Below are 17,108 nucleotides of genomic sequence, written 5' to 3'. Positions count from 1 at the left end.
GTGGAACAGAACCCTTGTGGCCATCAGATTGAGCTCCAATCTGTTCCGCTGGGACGCTGGCCAGAGTCACTCAAAGGTACAATACAGGGGGGCGACGGAGGCCAAAGGTGACACCATTGAGCCTCTAGCCGCATTAGCCTACCCCAATGCAGGGGCAGAGCAGCGGTGCTTCGGCAAGCTGCTGCGCTGGATGAGCTTAACATCGGTGCTCCTCCTGGCTAGGCTGTAAGAAGCCATTAGCAGCACCCTAGCTTGCGGTTTCTGGTGTTGGATTTACGCTGATTTTCATGCCCGCTGGCCCCATTGGGCTGGCTCATGGCGTCCATCATCCATGCACCTTGGATCATCAACGTGTGGCGCGGCTGTCAAAGTTTCAGAAAGGCATCGGAAGGCTCAAAGCGCAAAGAAACGCCCCGGACGGTCATTACTCTGCACGGACAGCCATTCATTGTACCGTCCCCCAAGCCGTCGACGTGTCGCGAGAGTGGGAGACCGCAAAGTCGAAAAGCAACTCCATGCGGAAAGACGAGTCTTGGAGACCCCTGCAAGCCTCATCTTCCTAGGCCTGTTTCTCCGCCCTGGCCGGGATTGGCCTGACACAACGGGCCCAACTTGCTACGCATGCACCCTCTCGCTTCGAGTATCAGGACGCCTCCTGAATCTTGACCATCTCGGTAGCTTGCATTTGATTGCTTCAGACCTTGCTTGGGCTGTTTTTGGTGATAACCTAGCTCCTCTCCTCCTCTGCCTCGCCGCCCTCTACCTCTCCCCGTCCTTTCTATACCCGTCAAAAGGTTTGAAAGAACGTCAATACGTCAAGAACACTGTCTATTGAAAAGTGTAGGAGCTTCACTACCTAAGCCCTGGGCACAGACCCGGGCACAGACATTCTCGTTCGCGGCCCGAACCCTTGAAAGCAACCTCGACGTTGGCAACCAATGGGTCCCTCTCTTAGAGGTCACACCTCCATGACTTCTATGGCGCGACCACAGACTCGCGAGACGAACCGTCCGGTTACAAGAGAGCAAATCGTCGACAACACCATGGTTCCAAGCAGAACCTCTTCTCTGCACTCACGGATTACACAGCCTCTGCCGTCGACGCTGGCCAAGTCGAATAATAGGCCTACCCCCAAAACACTGACACATGCGTACATGGTGTGTGGTGTGGGACGAGAACCATCGCAATGGGTCAAAGCGCCTGCCCCGTCTTTTGGGAAGATACAACACATGAAGGGAGCAGTCGGCCAATTTTGGCTTCCCGAAATTTTGGGGAGCAGTCCACGCCTAGAGAGCGACAACGAGATCGCTAGAGCTCTGCACAGCGCAATGAGGGTAAGGTTATACTGGTTCTACAGCCTTTGCAATGCTAATTGATCGCAGGCATGTTTCCCCCACGATGTTGAAATCTGTACTGGACGCAGCCAGCCACACTGTGTCCACCATTCTTTTGTTTTACAGCAAGATTCACAGCATACCCTCTATGGCATCGCTCTCCGAGTCTGGTCTCGAGCAGATGAAAAGCGCGCCGAGACTATTCGCGACCTCCGGCGGAAGACCGAACCAGACTTCAGAGATGTAGCTGACGAGACCTACTGGATCCCGTACTGCTTGAGCTTCTTGTCCAGGTACCCATTGTACAACCTCCTGGGTGACTACCTGCGAGGAATGTGGATTCATTGGAACAAGGCCACCAACTTGTTCCATGCTGAGGAGGTCTCCCGCATTCTCAGCTTCCCAGCACCACGACTCAACGATCTCGTTCGGATTGACATGAAGGACTATGCCCTCTGTTATCAGTTCCCCTCTTCACCCACGGGTTTCCAAAACTTCGCCATGTGGCCTCTCTTCAGCTGCTTGACAATCCCCAACGTTGTCGGTCTTATCGAGGCCGCTGTGTCTCCTACTCGACGGATCATCCTAACCAGTCATCACCCTGCGATGCTTACCATTGCTGCAGAAACCATCAGATTTTGTGTTCGAGTGTATGAATGGAGCGGACTCTACGTGCCAGTCGTTCATGCCAGGAATGTCAGCGAAATGGTGCAAGAACCTGGTCCGTATATCCTGGGTATCACGACAGAATGCCGATCACTGTTCCAGCCACCCAAGGATGCTCTACTAGTCGACCTTGACCGCAATCTAGTCATTACGGACCACCCACCGAATGTTCTCACCGCCGGTCAGCGTACCAAGTTCATCAATCGACTGACCCAAGCCTTGAACAGCGATGTGGAAATCACCGGTGTACCACAGCACCTTAAATCTGCCTATGGAGGCGGCAAGCTCATTCCTGCTGGTCAGATCATTGTCCTTCGTGGTGAAGTTGAAAGCGTCCAAGATCCTTCGTGGTGGAATCAAGATGCCATCATGGCGGTCATGGATCACGTCTGTGAGAAGTTGGGCCGCAACACTGGTGTCAAGGCGTTGTTCAATGGCTCGATGAAAAAGCCACTTATGACGAAGATCTCGATGAGACACATGAACGAAATTGTGCGCGAACGTAACCAATACTCCCGCGACGCCCTGGAGGCTTGGCAAGACTTTATCAATCTGAAAGGACGCATGGATACCGAGCTTGCAAAGGTTGCCAAACGGAACAACTATCTCGAACAAGAGGTTGAGACTTGGAAACTTCAATTCCAAAAGTTCCAAGCGTTCGTCGAGTCCCTCAACAAGGAGTTGGCTGAGCTGCGCGTCAAGATCGAATCCCACAAGCGTGAGAACCGCAGACTCACCGGCCTTATTGACCAACAGAAAGACGATGCTGCTCGTCTGACTCTCCGGTTATCTGGCACCGAGCGACAGCGTGACAATGCGCTCGAGGCTCTTGTCCTTCAACAAGGTATTGCGGAGGATCTAGAAAAGGAGCGTTCTCGCAACCGGAAAGAGATCGCCGCCCTCCAGCATACCAACCAGACTCTCCAGAGACAACGAGACGAAGCTCAACGAGTGGTCCTCCATCTCCGCTCCCTCATCACCGGTCAAACTCATCACATGGAACACATTGTTCGATCGATCGGTTCTGCTTCCGAACTGGCCGACTACATCCATGAGGGATACGAGGACGAAGAGGAAGACTACGAGGAGAACGAAGCAGAGGACACAGTTGAAGAGCTCAGTGACAAGCTCCGAAATGTCACCAGCCGTTCTTCGAAGCGTGCTTCTCGTGTGGTATCTGCCGATGGCCAGGACGTCACTCCTCAAATGGAGAACAAGCTCCTCGCATCCAGCAAGCGCCTCAGCAAACGATTCTCTGGACTCAGCATGTCCGACGTCGCCGATCGCCATCTCCGCGACAAGACCGACGCCATTGCCGACATCATCCGCAACATCAGTGAGCAATGTGCCGCTGCCGTGGAAGGTCTACAACTTGCCAATGAGGCCGCCGAGGTCGAAGGCGAAGAGGAAGACCAGGATCAGGGTGAACATTCTGAATCTGGCATTTCTCCTTCCGTAAGCCACTCTCGCGAGGACAGTGGCAATCTGTCACCGGTCGAGCAGCTCGCCACCGACTCGCGCACGGGAACTGGCCATTTGACGCCCCAGAGTGAGCGCAGCTCAATTCCTCCTACGCCAGACCTAGTGCACCAGCGATCCAGCACCGCCTTGAGCATGGCCAGCACGGCGCCTACAAACTACACGGCTCGCGAGAGTCTGAACCAGCATACCCGAGGTCTGGACAGGACAAAGATCGTGGAAGACGAGGACGCCGAGCGTGCACACGCCGCCGCCGTCATCGGCGGAGGCAGCCTCAAGGGAGACGACGAAAACATCAAGCAGCCCGCTTCCGGTCGCGGTGCGGTCTTGAGCCGTGTGATCGAAGCATGAAGTCATGGAATCCGCATACATACCCCTTTCAGTATGGACCTTGTTTTTATGTACAGGGAAAGGAAGTCTTGCATGGAGCCTTTGGCGTTGAAGCGATTTTCCCACTTTTTGTAAAGGGGCAGGGAGGAAGGAGGGTTCGTGGGGGGGGGACACGGGTTCTTGATCCGGACAAGCAAGGACTTCCCCAGTTTGTCGTCGTCCGTTTGTTGGCGACGAACGGCCCTGTTTCATTTTTGTTGGTTCATCGGTTCTCCCTGTTTGATATGTGTTCTGGTCCACAACCTCACCATGTTCGGTGAGAAGCCTCTTTTTTTTTAATTTTAGGGTGGGCATCTGTCCCCTTTTTTTTCCCACATAGTCGTACTCTGTATTGAGTTTCGTTCATTTTGTGTCCGTCCTTCTGGGTTTTTTGCTCGCGCTTGTGTCGTGCGTGGTCGTGCTTCTCGCCGCAATCAAGTTGGTCGGGTGCTCCGCGCGGCCCCGTATTCCCACGTGAAGCACTGAGCAAGCACTGAGCTCCTGGAGAGCCCTGGGGAGTAGTGAAAACGTAACTCGGTAGTATTTGACACTCTGTGTTCTTCTGTACAGCGCATTTACTGATTATCTCATGCATTCGCCCCTTGTGAAACACACACTCGCTGCCTAATGTCCGTCCTGCGGATGAGATGAGGGTTCTGATGCACGGGTTGACCCGACAGAACCGTGCACGTAGTTACGAGCCGCGGCCCTTTCGACGAAGGTTGCCTCGTGCGCAATGTGCCGTGTATCCCGTAAGGCCTAGTTCCAAGAGTATTTTTGTCGCATTCTATCTACGTTTGACAGAGCTGTAGATTTGGACCTCGGCACTTCTCCCCCATCCGGACACGATCGATCCACCTCGTATCCGTGGATGTGCCGTACCTCGTTCTCTGGATTGTTGTGAGCCCTTTGTCAAGTTTGATACTTTCTGGCACAGGTCAGATTCAGACCTGGAAGTTGGAGAATTCGCGTTCAGTACACATCTCGAACCTTTGACCAACGAAAGCACATCTGAGCGCCACGGCCTGACGAGGCACCAACTTGATAAGATTTTTTTATGTGCATATCTATATTTCTCCTTTCCGACATATTTACCGACCTCATAGATATAACGCAGCGCGCGTCCATCATATCCGTCATTCCTTGAACCATTAGTCTTCGTTTTTCCACAGCTCGGCGTATCGTTCGTGAAGGGGGGAGGCTCCAATACAAAAATCCCTGGTGTACGTGCTACATCAGGCCCCCTTACGAAACATCCTTGGGGGAAAACACACACACATACACATACACATACACAGAACCTCAGAGATATTCTGAACAGAATCTCGAACCAACAATGGGATCAATGGTGGAACCGCCGGACACGGTGCCGGACCTATCGGATCGACAGTACGCCTACTTCAACTCGGTGCCGTGGTGCGCGGCGCTCCTCGCCGACAAGCGATACACGACTGTCCCTTCGCGATTCGGACAGCCGTCCCCGGACACGCGGGGGGACTTTTTCACGCGCACCCTCGCGACGGACAACACCATCGTGGCGTGTCTGTACCAGGAGCGCCGGGTGGACGAGTCAGCGGACCCCGAGCGGGTGTCCAACGTCGAGGAGATCCGGGCCTTTTTCGCCACCGCGTCGGGCGTCAATGGGTTCCCCGGGGTCGCACACGGCGGGTTCGTCGCCGCCGTCATCGACGAGACGATGGGCTACCTGATCAAGGCGCACCTGCTGGCGTCGACGACCGAGGTCGCTCCTCCTCCTGGTCCTGAGCCTGGGCCTAAGGCGGCCAAGGCAACGGTGAGGGTGCCCTTGACCTCGTCGGATACCATGACTGCCGTCATGACGGGGGAGCTGACCATCAGGTACAAGCGGCCCGTGCCGACCGGCGAAGCGCTGCTCGTGAGGACGTGGGTGGAGAGGGTGGACGGCAGGAAGACGTATGCTAAAGCTGTCGTCGAGGACGGCGAGGGCACGGTGCTCACCGAGGGCGTTTCCGTGTTCATTTCGCTCAAGGATGGCAAGTCGCCGAGCACGAGGCGCCGCGCAGGGGCCGCGAAGATCTAAAAAGTCTCGAACACCTCACATACAGGAGACGACGGAGTGGGTCGGAACAGCGACTTCTATATGCTTCCTAGTTGCGTGTCCATGGAGCACTAGGTCTGGAGGAGAGGAGCGCGTGCGTGTATGCGTTCGTGTATATCGGGGTTGCATTAGACTGAGGAGGAATACAAGCTGGGTAGACCGGTTAGAGTAGGACGGACTGTAAGATGGAGATATGGGAATGAATTTGTCGACAGTCAATACAGACATGACCTTCAAGGTGGATTTGAAAAGTAGGGAGAGCAGTGTCATAACGAGGTGATATATGCATATGTATCATCCCCGAACAGTCGTCCGTTAGGGTGTTTTAGCAATGGAGACGACAACCTCTATAGAGAACACCTTCACGGTCGTCAGCGACAGTCATTCAGCCATGCGTGCGACTGCAAATCCGCGGGACAGACCTGGTCCGTTTATTGTACACCGGATCCTGGACCGAGTACAGACCCTCCGAAGACAAGGGGTGAAAGTGCGCTTGTACTGGATCCCTTGTGATAGCGGCAACGTAGGCAACAAAGAGGCTGATCGGCTGGTAAAAGCAGGCCGTCAATGACGTTGTATAATACAACTTTGGTCGCACGGTGTCGACGTGTAAAAGAATGCTCCATAAGAAGATTCGGGAAGAGTGGGCAACCAGAATGGTACAGTTCGCAGCCATGCAAGTACTCAAGGCAAATTGACGGTGGCCCTCTAACCAAACGGAACCTGCGAGTATACGGAACACTCACTCGACATCAGACGTACCTCCTCGCTCAATTGCGGACGGTGCACACCTGGCTGGCCACTCAAGCCAAAGGAATTCAAGGATGATGATCATTACGCATGTGGAGCCATCGAGACGGTGGTGCACGTCGTGGTGGATTGTCGGAGGCTGCGGGCAACGCGACGACAGTTACAAGCAAAGGTAGATGATGCATTGATTGCATAGCAACGTTGTACATTCCAAGTGTGCGTGTCTCAGAGGCAGACTCGTTCTCAAAGTTGTGGAGAGATCTTTACCTAGTTAATAGACGACTATCTTTTTCCACGCAACATCCTTGAAAGTCCTAACCAAAGAGCGCCTTGGAGCCTTGGAACTCTTGTGCTTTTCAAACCCCGCAATAAATGCCAAATCAATAATTTTGAAAGGGGCTTCATCCGTAGCTGAGTCCTGAGAATCTTGCCTTACCACAAAGAGCTGATCAATTCCGTATGCAGAAACCACCATGTCACCATCTCGAATTGCTCCACTCGCCAACCCAATACTGACGTGTTGGTCTCGGTCCTTCAGAAAGAACAATGATTTGTCTTTCGTACCTCCCTTGCTCAGCGCTTCTTTGACCACGGAATTGAAACCATCCCCTACGGAGGAAGAAAGATCTGTATACTCAATCATAACACCGAACTCACTTCGATCAATAGAGACATCGGAGAAACAAGCTGCGTCGTAGAGGTCGTAAATGACGTCCAAGAAGTATCTAACCAGTTTTGATGAGTTTGTCCCTCCGTGTTCCTCTGTAATCTCGCGACTCTGCTCCCGAAGGCCCTTTATACCATACTCTGGGATTATCGGACCAAACAACGAAACGAAGCCAAATGTTCTGGCATGCAAACGGAGAGCGCGTAATCTATCATCAAATTGCGGTAACTCGGCCATCCCCCCTAACCAAAGAGATTCATCAATTCCATATTTCAGGTTCATATGCCCACAAGCTGTCGAGTATGCTTCGCTGGAGACTGAAAAGTCGAGGGTCCATGACGGACTCGCGGGGTTTCTCAGGAGCCCAAAGTCCGCGAATATATCGGTTCCTAGTTCCGAGCTCAGGGAAAAAGCTGTGGTTTCCCAGAAGACTTGATAGAGAGATTTCGTATAATTGGGAGGATACTTGTGCGAGAGCGAGGGCGTTGTTGCATACAAGGCATAGATCCTGTCCAAAGGCTCGCTGCAGACCCGACTTGCAGTCATGCTCAAAACAGTGGCCACGTCGAATTCGCCTTTGGTTAACGGGATACGAGTTTCATCATCTGCCATTATGAGGTCTAGTGGATAGTTCGCTTTCATATTTTGAGAAATACGATCCAGGAGGTCGTCCAAATAGGCTGAGTATGTGTCCTTAGCTTCGTCGTCATCTCCATCCTGCAGCATGAGATCGAAAAATTCTTGCAAGGGCGGACGTACTTCCCAAAGGTCAAATAAAATATGACCACAAAGACAGACTGGCCGCTTCTTTGGCAAGAACCACTCCTGAAAGGTCCACACTCGCGACCAGTATGGCGAGTTCACGATTTCGACTGTGCCACCCCAGGCGTGAATCTTCGAGAGTTCATCTTTTTGCGCATGAGTAAGAGTGACTTTAGAGGCGCTTAACGTCTTTTCATCGGAAAGCCATGATGGCCCAGTACTGATGTGTTTCTCTTCCTTTCGTGCAAATGCCCTGATTGCTGCACTTATGTCCGGCGTCAAGCTACCCAGCCACGCAACCACATATTCTGCGCACCGATAAACTTCCCCCATGAGCATTATCTGGTGATGCTTCTCATCAGGATCTGTCTGATTTATGCAGATAAAGTCACACCACACCACGTATCTCTCCTTTGGCAAAGCTTGACGCATTCCGCGTAGGCACGATGCAAGGTTCGACGTCACAGATATCACGCATCCCTCGACAACAATTTCTTGTCGCTCTTGGCTGTTTCCCCAGACGTACGAAAGAGCCTTGTAGTCCAGTTTCGAAGAGCCAAGTAAAGATACAACATGAAAGGATCCTCGTAGTTGGCTATCGTAGTCTTCCTCGGGCTCAATTGTTAGGAGGCGAATTTCTTTGCGGCTAGCGTCGAGGGAAGTATAGTTGAGAGTCATTTCAGAAGACAGTCGAGGTTTGCGGGCGAAGATGTATAAATTGGCGGTGTCGAACGTATTCAAGAAGGCTTTGACAGTTGAAATCAATTCAGCTAAGTAAGCACATGGTTTTTCTGAGATGGCGCTGAGCGATATCTTGACTTTTAAGGCATTCCTCGCATTCGATTTTCATAATGTTCCGTGGGACTAAACTGTGCGTAGGTAGTATGAGAACTTGTGGTTTCTCGGTGGCCACGTCAGAGGTGCGCCTCGACAAAAACAATGCGCAGATGGTGGTGTGGAACTCATACTTATAAAAGAGGAGGCTCGCGTAGTGGGTGGGTGCTAATCGAAGCATGATCATTGGACAGCTCGGCTTGGGGGTGGGGTTAGGATTGGTGTTAGTAACTGCGCACCTGAGCGATGTTTGCCTCAGAATAATAATTATGTGCGTGCGTTGATAGTGTAGTGGTTTAATACATGATTCCTGTCGACCTCTTTGTTTTTCCTATCCCAGGCTTAGCTGAAACAAATCAGGAGTTACAGCCGGACAACTATAGCCGAGGCTTCCATCGTGACCGCTGAGCCCGAATTGGCTTCTGCGAACGGGCATCAGGCAGCACGTTCCGGTGGCTTCTGCGTCTTCATGCCACGCCTCAAAATGGGAGGTAGATAGTACTTGGTTTACAGAAGTATATGTTACTCTTGCAAACACATTCGTCTTAAGCTGCAACAGAATCCCTGAAGCCACGACCATCATGCTTGAGCCTGCTCCTGCAAGACCGTCCGAACCAGCATCCGAACCAGCATCCGAATTGAATGCCGCGTAGCTTGCATGTTTTTCAGCTTCCGATACGTGAGCAACAGCTGTGTCCTCCACACATCCGTGTCCCTATTCAAGAAAGTACCCACTCTCTTCGACGACACAATATAATATGCCATTCTCAGATGTCCATGTCCCATCTCATCGGTCCAGGTTTGGCATCAGCGTCACCTGAACAGGTCCAACAGTGCAGAGCTTTCTCGGGCATTGATCGTCATAATTGCACCGTGAATGATCGTCTAGTCCTTGCCAAATTCTCTCGCCGCGGCCTCAACTTCGGGGCCAAACGGAAACAGGCCGCCAAACATCATCTGTTGGCCTGGTGTTAAGATAATGCTGGTGATCATTACACTTCGTCCGACGGAGTCTGACCACTTCTCGTTGAGTCCTCCAACGCTCATACGGGGGTACAAATCATCTGCCAGGAGGTGGGGTCTCTCGGTAAAGTCCGAGCCAGGAAGGATTGCTAGAGCGCGACTATTCTTTGCCGCGTTGTGAGGGAGGAGAGGCAAGACGTAGTTGTTCCAGGTGTTGAGTTCGAAGTCGATGACCCAGTAGAGTGTCAGGGGAGTTTGAGTCTTGTGCGGCCTGCCGTCTGGCATCAAGCGGCATGCTGGGTGGGAGAGAAGGGCGTTGATGAGGCGAGCGTGCTTGGACGCCTCCTCGAACCGTTCCTCAGGAGTTGGATTCATGCTGGGCGATGCTGATGGGTCAATGTTGGAGGGCCAGGTAGATATGGAGTACGGAGTACGAGCTCGAGTAGTTGGGCCGTGTGCATAGTGACGAAATACGACCAGCTACACCGCAAAACCACTATATGCGGTGTGAGACGCGTCGCAAATTGCGTATGACGCGTCTTGTGTTTCGCCGTTTCCCCTCCAGCTCCAGCGAAGCGTTTATTCTCTGTGTGCAGGTACTTTTAGTGCACTTCTCCCCATGGATCTATATAGCCGTATATTTAACCACCATCAACAACAAGGTCCGCGCCAGTGGTGTACGTGCTGGCGTCTGAGGCAAGATAGAGATAAACACCCTTCGGTTCTCTAGGGTCGGCATCTCGTTCCATGTGCGTGTTCAGGTACGGCGATCGTAGCGCGAACATCATCCGTACCACCTTCTAAGCAACATGGAAATATCAGAAAAATGCTGGTTTTAAGAGGTTGCGCGTCAGGAAAGACATGATCGAGGTGTAAACCAGTGGTTCTCAAAATTGTACAGTGGTATCTCCCTTGGTAACAGAACTCTCCAAAATACAGCAATCGTATGAATTTGAGTCAAAACACATCGCTCCGCCTCGCTTCGTCTCACAACACACCAACGCCGCTCAATCTCGCCAAATGCCCCGGGGGTATCCAAATCAGATTAGCCACATTACCCAACTAGTACTTTTGATAAAACCAAGCCATGGCCTTATCGAAGATGGCTTTGCCACCCGTCTCGATCACATCACCGTGACACGGGATGATGCGCTCCACGTCCCATGAGGACTTGATCTTCTTGACCGATTCAGCGAATCCCGCACGGTCCCCTTTGCTGGCCGCATACCACAGAAAGCGCTTCTGCCAGACCATGTCGCCTCTCGTGTTCATGATGCCGCCGAACAGTTTCGTCAGGAGGCCGGATTTTGGGTCGACGCCAGATTTGGAGAACTGTTCCGTGGCAGGTAGATTGAAGAGAAGATCTGCCTCGATCATGGTCCGGGTGGGTCTGTGATCTAGGAGCATGCTAGTTAGTGCCTGTTCACATTCTGCGTTGCCTGAGAGCTGGAGATTTATCACTCACAAAACACAAGCTCCTTGTTAGGGTGCATGGGGAAATACTCGGACGAAAACTCCTTGTCGAACTCGGCTGTCGTGGGCATGTCGGTCCTGACTTTGGCAGTGTAGACGTGCGAGAACTTGAGTCCTGGATGTTTCTCGGGAAGACCTTCGGGTCCGAACAGTTCAGCTTCGGGGTATTCTTTCGCCCACGTCTCGACCAGCAGGTGGTGTTCTACGTCTGGTGCGATGATGTATTTGATCGGTCCCAGCGCGTTGACTTTGGCCTTGACTGCCGAGGTCAGGGCGACGGGGGAGAAGACGGCCACGTCCCCGGTTTGTAGCTTGACTAGAGTGGCACGGCCGCCGAACTTGATGCGCCCAAAGCGTAGAAACGGCACGCTGAGTGTGGTGATGGGAGTGTTGGGGATGTCTCGAATGACCAGGACCTTTTCGGGGTCACCGGGGAAGAGTTTCGACGCCATGGTGAGAGTCGCGAGTGGTGTTTTGAAGTTGATCGTGGGAAGGAGGTTGGCGACGAACAAAGTGTTCTGTGCAGATTAGTCGAGAAAGTCGATGAGAGGAGAAACGAAACGAAAGTGGTTCACGGTTTCATTATATATAGACTTCGAGAGCGAAATGAGCTTGGTCCATGGTGTCTGTAGACTATCGCTTACCTTCGTATCCAGGTTTCATGGTGGCTGCATTGGAGGAAAAACGCTCTGGCGAGGTGAGAGATCGATGATCAACGTCATTCATTCCAAATGCACATGCAGAAGCGAATTGAAGCGAATTCGAGCGAAGCTAAAACTGAGGTACAATACGTACTTAGGGGGGCCACTCCCCTAGAGGCACCTAAAACCTCGGCATCTCCCAGGCGCTACGGCTGCCCGGGAGCTCCGGACTGTAGGGGCCACAGGCGCCGGAGCCCGCCCTAAGCCCCCAAGACTTCTAGGGAGGTACTAACCAAACGAGTCCTGACACGGCTACGGACGTGGCTTGCGAGAAATCTGCCACTGATGGCTGCATTATCCCTTGCATTATTACTTGGGATACCCTCTTACTCATCAGACTTGCTTAGTTTGCATGAGGAGCGTTTGTAAGGTTGACTAAGCTGCTCCCAGGTAGCCAGCTACAGTCTTCGCAGCGCTTGGCCGGCTCGCGTGGCAGGCTAAAGACGCCACGGGCGGGACGGAGTATGGGAAACTCTGGAGGCTGATTTGGAAAAGCGTTCGGCCGTATTTCTATCTGTCATCGTATCGCGGTATTTGGAAGCAATAATAGAAACATGAAAGGGTGGAAATACGAGAGTCACACATCTTTCACCCTCATACGGAGTATCTCCCTGGGCTTTAATCGCCATATACCCAGATACCAGAAGGTCGTCTATTTCGTCTACATCATCTTTTGTACAATTGGTGTTTGCTAACACGGAGACAAGGACAACTATTACATCGCTACAACAATCCGCTGCCAGCACAAACCGATCTCTCTCCTCGCTCAAATTTCCGTATCAGTTCATCATACCATACATTGTCATGACTTGTCTGCCCGGAGTTCGAATGATCGAACCAGGCATACGCGGCATCTGATGGCTGGAAAGATTGTCCAGGTCTTGCAGGAACCACAAGATTCCTCATTTCCCTCCTAGGACTCTGCAGACCTTTCGGCGTGACCAGGAGGATATCTGGATTGTTACCAGTGGAAGTGTCCACTGCAGCCCACGTCTTCCGTGACACTGGAGAAGACAACGCAGCGTCAAGAGCCTTGTTGTCGAGGACCATCCCAGGTGATTGGAGATACAGGGCCTGATCATAGCCCCAGCGGTGCCATTGCAATTCTCCCAAGAGCTGTGCTTTTGTCCCCCAAGCATTGTTGATTTGCACAGGATGGTATATCAAGCCGTATATTTCTTGAACCTCTCGCATAAAGCTCAATGCAGACTTGTATGCGGGAGACGACTCGATTTCCCATGTGGCAGGGTAAATGAGCACGATAGATGGCTCCTGAACGAGGCGTGAAGAAGCCCGGTGCTCCTTCGCGAACAACAGCGTTGAGCAGAGGTCTTCGGGCTCTAGAAGAATGAACATGTAGGCGAGATGGTCAAGTGCTGGTTGTTCAGGTGCTTGCTGACTTTTTGAGCTCGTCGTGGAAGAGTCTTGAGGCATTTGAAGCCGGTTTTGATCCTTAGCCTGCGCCTCAACCGGCACCTGAACGGCAACCACATTCTCTGCTGCTTCTTCTACTTCTTCTGCCCCGGAATAACCCAGTCTAACAGAATCTGAATTTACAGGCTGCTCGAGGGCCCCTGTAATACTTTCATTGTCTGAGTTCTGAAATGAAGGCGGCAGTGTCGGCATCGGTTTAGGCTCTGGAGGCCTTTTCAAGGCTTCTTGTATGGACCGAACTGTCTGTTGTTGCAATACATATCCGCACATGAAGAGCAGAAATGTGAAAAGGCAGACCACTCCGCTCGATAGAGCCACAGACACGGCGGAGGATGTAAGGAGCACCATCGCGGTGCAAGGACCAAGCCCCGGTCCAGGTACCTAGGAATTCGCACTTTTTCCTGAGCACAGACAGATCTTTGATCTTTTAGAACGCTGTGGTTTTCCGTCGAGTTTCAAATAGTGAATTTGAGTCAGTTTCAATCTTGATTTCCAGACCGATTTTGCTGATTTCCCTGAATTGTGAAGAACCATCTGCGGCCAGAAAGAAAGTCGAGTTCTGTTTACGTTGCCCGTTGCGAGGCAACTGGGTGAACTTCCCCGCTGATCATTCAGGCGCATCACTTTACGCGAAATTTCTCGAGACCGGCCTGAACAACGACCACAAATTCCCTGCGGCCTCATCAACACTCAAAAAGGTCTCTGGAGGCCGACTCTGGTTATTTTTCAAAACCTCCTGATACCCGACTCCCCGCGCCACCATGTCTCACCGCGCCGATGCCTCCAACACGCTCGACAACCGTGGCTACACTGGCCCACTCATCCGCGGCCAGAATCCTGCCCTACTACTTGAAACTGCCATGCGCGATCGAATCACCGACTCTCTATACTGGAAAGAACAATGTTTTGGTCTCAATGCTGCCACACTGTGCGATCGAGCAGTTGAACTCACGTATATTGGTGGCACATACGGAGTCGCAATGAAACCTACTCCATTCATCTGCCTGGCCTTCAAACTATTGACGCTTGTGCCCGACAAAGAGATCATACTGGAATACTTGAACTATGGAGGGGAGGAATGGAAATATCTGCGGGCTCTGGCTGCGTTCTATGTGCGCTTGACATTTGATCCCGCCGAGATTTACACAACGCTGGAGCCGTTGCTGGAGGACTCGAGAAAGCTGAGACAAAGAAGAAAAGAGGCATATGTGCTTGTCCACATGGATGAGTTTGTGGACAACCTCTTGACAAAAGACCGTGTTTGCGGAACAAGTCTGTGGAAGTTACCCGCGAGACAGCTGCTTGAAGACCTTGACCAACTGGAAGAAAGAATTAGTCCACTCCAGGCGGAGTTGGATGCCATGGAAGAGGACGATGAGATTATGGAAGACGCTGACCGAAACGGCACAAGGAGCGAAAACGGTGGTAGTCCAGCTAGCGACGACAGAAGCAGAGACCCGAGTAGAAGTCGAAGTGGCTCAGAAAGCGAATGAGAGGTCATTGATGTGTTTGCTTGCAAAAACTCCAAACAAATCGAGAACATCACCAGGGGAACTATACAACAACGAAATCGTCGCTTCCGTCACTGGATGACTTGTCGACAGCAGGATGGTCTCCACCGACATCGCCTCCATCTTCTAGTGATCCGGGCCCTTGAGTATCCTTACCAAATGGTGAAAGCGTTGCTGCTTGGGACCTGATTAAATCCAGCAGCGATATGCTGTCATCTTGTCGACTCCATGTTGGATGTTCAATATGGGGCTCCGGCGCCTCGAGCAGATCATTGTCTTCGGGCATCAACCCCTCTGCAAGCTGCACAGTTGCAACATCTTCTTGCATATCCTCAAGTCGGGGTCTCGGAGGTAGAGCAAGTATAGCGTCTTGCTCACCACGACCTGTAGCCTCCTCCCCCTGAGGCAATGGTGTTTGTTGTGGCGAATGTACCACAGACGAATCCCAGCTTAGCGACTCCTCGCTATCGCCATCACTTGTGATGGATTGTTCAGACCCATCATCTCTGAACTCAGGCGGCAGAGGAGGCCCGTCTTGCGTTTCGCTGTACAAGAATTGGCGATCTCTCCAGAGGTCCTTCCTCCTCCACCGAGACCACTCGACTGCATCACATGGCATGTCGAGAAGCTCCACCATATTCGGCCCGCCCAGGTTGGTATTGACCACGTTCAGTAAAGTGATTGAAAACCCATCAGCGGACACCATCACGAATGGGCCAGCATAGACACGCACCGGCCAAATGTTCCATTTATTCTGCAACTGAGTGACGGTCTCGTTGGTGACTTGGCCGAGGAAATCTGGACTCATTCGCGGTGCATGGTTGATCAACACGACGGGTTCATTTGAGTTGATGTGGACAGTGCGTGATCGCAGGACATCTTTGTCGAGGAGGTTCCCCAGTGTCTTTCCGACCCGAGTCGCCGGTGTGTCTACCTCGGTCTTGCTGGTCGTCACATCGTTCTCGCCTTCACCTGTCCGTTGTAGGTCTGAGGTCTCGCTAGTCATCAGGTTTTCCGATACCAACCTGCCGACGTTGGAGATGTCGGTGTCATCGTAGCCTAACTTGACCAGTGCTTCACATACTTTCGCCACGAGGAGGACACCAGGGCTCTCTGTGTATGATGGTTCATTTGCTGCGACAGCTGAATCGACTTTGGCCCCTTCACCGAAGCGGATGATATCGTCGATCTCGATGCCATGAGAGGAGGGTAGTTCGAGAATACTGTCCATGATAACACAGTGTTGTTTGTTCCATACACTCCGTCAAAAACGGAACCCTCAACAAACCGACGTCTTTGGTGCTTCAGGCAATTGTACAATGAATTGTAGTGATATAGAATTCAAAACATAACATGAAGATAGCACTGAGTCCTCGACGTTTTCGACGTGCATGTAGGTCTTATCTATCACATGTCCGAAGAGTGTATTTGGGCCGCATGACGTTTCTCATCACCCCATTCCACCACCCTTTGGCAGGGGGCTCTGTCGTGATCTCCAGCGTACGAGCACTCACTCGTACCGGCGAACCGGACCCTGCATTGCGAATTGTCGATCCGTGGCCACAGAATAGACATTGGTGGAGAGGATTGTTTCGAGAGTTCCCGGGTTGGGATGTTTTTTGATGAGGCACTAACGATAGTAAACGCATCCGTAGAGGACAAGTACGAGTTCGAGTCCAACCATAGCCATAATACATACACATCTATATGTACGAGTATATACATTAATATAACATTGAGAGTTGAGAGAGACCAGGATGTATGTTCCCTAGTTTATCAACATAACTAATCCTTAAGGACTAGCAGGCACAATCATGTGCGACGACATGATGTGACAGAATCCATGGTGACTCCGGTCCAGTTAGGGTGAACCAGATGTCCCTTGGACATTCCTCTCGTTGTCGGGGACTGAATCTCTCGCCAGTTTCAACTTGCCAAGGTTGAGCGATGGGCAGACACGCAGGCAGAAGACCGAAGAGCTTCTATCCCGACTAGATTCCTTGTGGATAGATTGAGATGTACGAGGCACATAGACATGGAGAGACGTTTCCATGATGATTTGGATCATCTTCCTTGTCTGAATGCCGA

The 17,108-nt window shown here is 51.9% G+C and overlaps 8 protein-coding genes across 8 annotated transcripts; 3 read left to right on the top strand and 5 right to left on the bottom strand.

The window, feature by feature from the left end:
* Positions 1 to 968: 968 nt before the first annotated feature.
* PV08_08350 (uncharacterized protein) lies at positions 969 to 3,830 on the top strand (the record flags this gene model as incomplete). The annotated part of the gene is made up of 2 exons (XM_016382676.1): positions 969 to 1,334; positions 1,383 to 3,830. 2 exons carry the CDS (start codon positions 969 to 971, stop codon positions 3,828 to 3,830), a joined length of 2,814 nt encoding a protein of 937 aa, XP_016233379.1.
* Positions 3,831 to 5,184: 1,354 nt separating this feature from the next.
* PV08_08349 (uncharacterized protein) lies at positions 5,185 to 5,907 on the top strand (the record flags this gene model as incomplete). Its single annotated transcript, XM_016382675.1, has 1 exon — positions 5,185 to 5,907. One exon carries the CDS (start codon positions 5,185 to 5,187, stop codon positions 5,905 to 5,907), a length of 723 nt encoding a protein of 240 aa, XP_016233378.1.
* Positions 5,908 to 6,946: 1,039 nt separating this feature from the next.
* PV08_08348 (uncharacterized protein) lies at positions 6,947 to 8,782 on the bottom strand (the record flags this gene model as incomplete). The annotated part of the gene is made up of 1 exon (XM_016382674.1): positions 6,947 to 8,782. The coding sequence occupies one exon, from the start codon at positions 8,780 to 8,782 to the stop codon at positions 6,947 to 6,949; it is 1,836 nt and encodes a 611-aa protein (XP_016233377.1).
* A 1,041-nt stretch (positions 8,783 to 9,823) lies between these two features.
* On the bottom strand, positions 9,824 to 10,276 carry PV08_08347 (uncharacterized protein; the record flags this gene model as incomplete). The annotated part of the gene is made up of 1 exon (XM_016382673.1): positions 9,824 to 10,276. One exon carries the CDS (start codon positions 10,274 to 10,276, stop codon positions 9,824 to 9,826), a length of 453 nt encoding a protein of 150 aa, XP_016233376.1.
* A 687-nt stretch (positions 10,277 to 10,963) lies between these two features.
* Positions 10,964 to 11,826, bottom strand: PV08_08346 (uncharacterized protein; the record flags this gene model as incomplete). Its single annotated transcript, XM_016382672.1, has 2 exons — positions 10,964 to 11,298; positions 11,367 to 11,826. 2 exons carry the CDS (start codon positions 11,824 to 11,826, stop codon positions 10,964 to 10,966), a joined length of 795 nt encoding a protein of 264 aa, XP_016233375.1.
* Positions 11,827 to 12,798: 972 nt separating this feature from the next.
* Positions 12,799 to 13,857, bottom strand: PV08_08345 (uncharacterized protein; the record flags this gene model as incomplete). Its single annotated transcript, XM_016382671.1, has 1 exon — positions 12,799 to 13,857. The coding sequence occupies one exon, from the start codon at positions 13,855 to 13,857 to the stop codon at positions 12,799 to 12,801; it is 1,059 nt and encodes a 352-aa protein (XP_016233374.1).
* A 413-nt stretch (positions 13,858 to 14,270) lies between these two features.
* On the top strand, positions 14,271 to 15,002 carry PV08_08344 (uncharacterized protein; the record flags this gene model as incomplete). Its single annotated transcript, XM_016382670.1, has 1 exon — positions 14,271 to 15,002. The coding sequence occupies one exon, from the start codon at positions 14,271 to 14,273 to the stop codon at positions 15,000 to 15,002; it is 732 nt and encodes a 243-aa protein (XP_016233373.1).
* A 61-nt stretch (positions 15,003 to 15,063) lies between these two features.
* On the bottom strand, positions 15,064 to 16,251 carry PV08_08343 (uncharacterized protein; the record flags this gene model as incomplete). The annotated part of the gene is made up of 1 exon (XM_016382669.1): positions 15,064 to 16,251. One exon carries the CDS (start codon positions 16,249 to 16,251, stop codon positions 15,064 to 15,066), a length of 1,188 nt encoding a protein of 395 aa, XP_016233372.1.
* Positions 16,252 to 17,108: the final 857 nt, after the last annotated feature.

Source organism: Exophiala spinifera (genome assembly GCF_000836115.1).
Source record: "Exophiala spinifera strain CBS 89968 unplaced genomic scaffold supercont1.6, whole genome shotgun sequence".
Lineage (NCBI taxonomy): Eukaryota > Fungi > Ascomycota > Eurotiomycetes > Chaetothyriales > Herpotrichiellaceae > Exophiala > Exophiala spinifera.
This window is presented reverse-complemented; position numbering and strand designations above follow the sequence as displayed.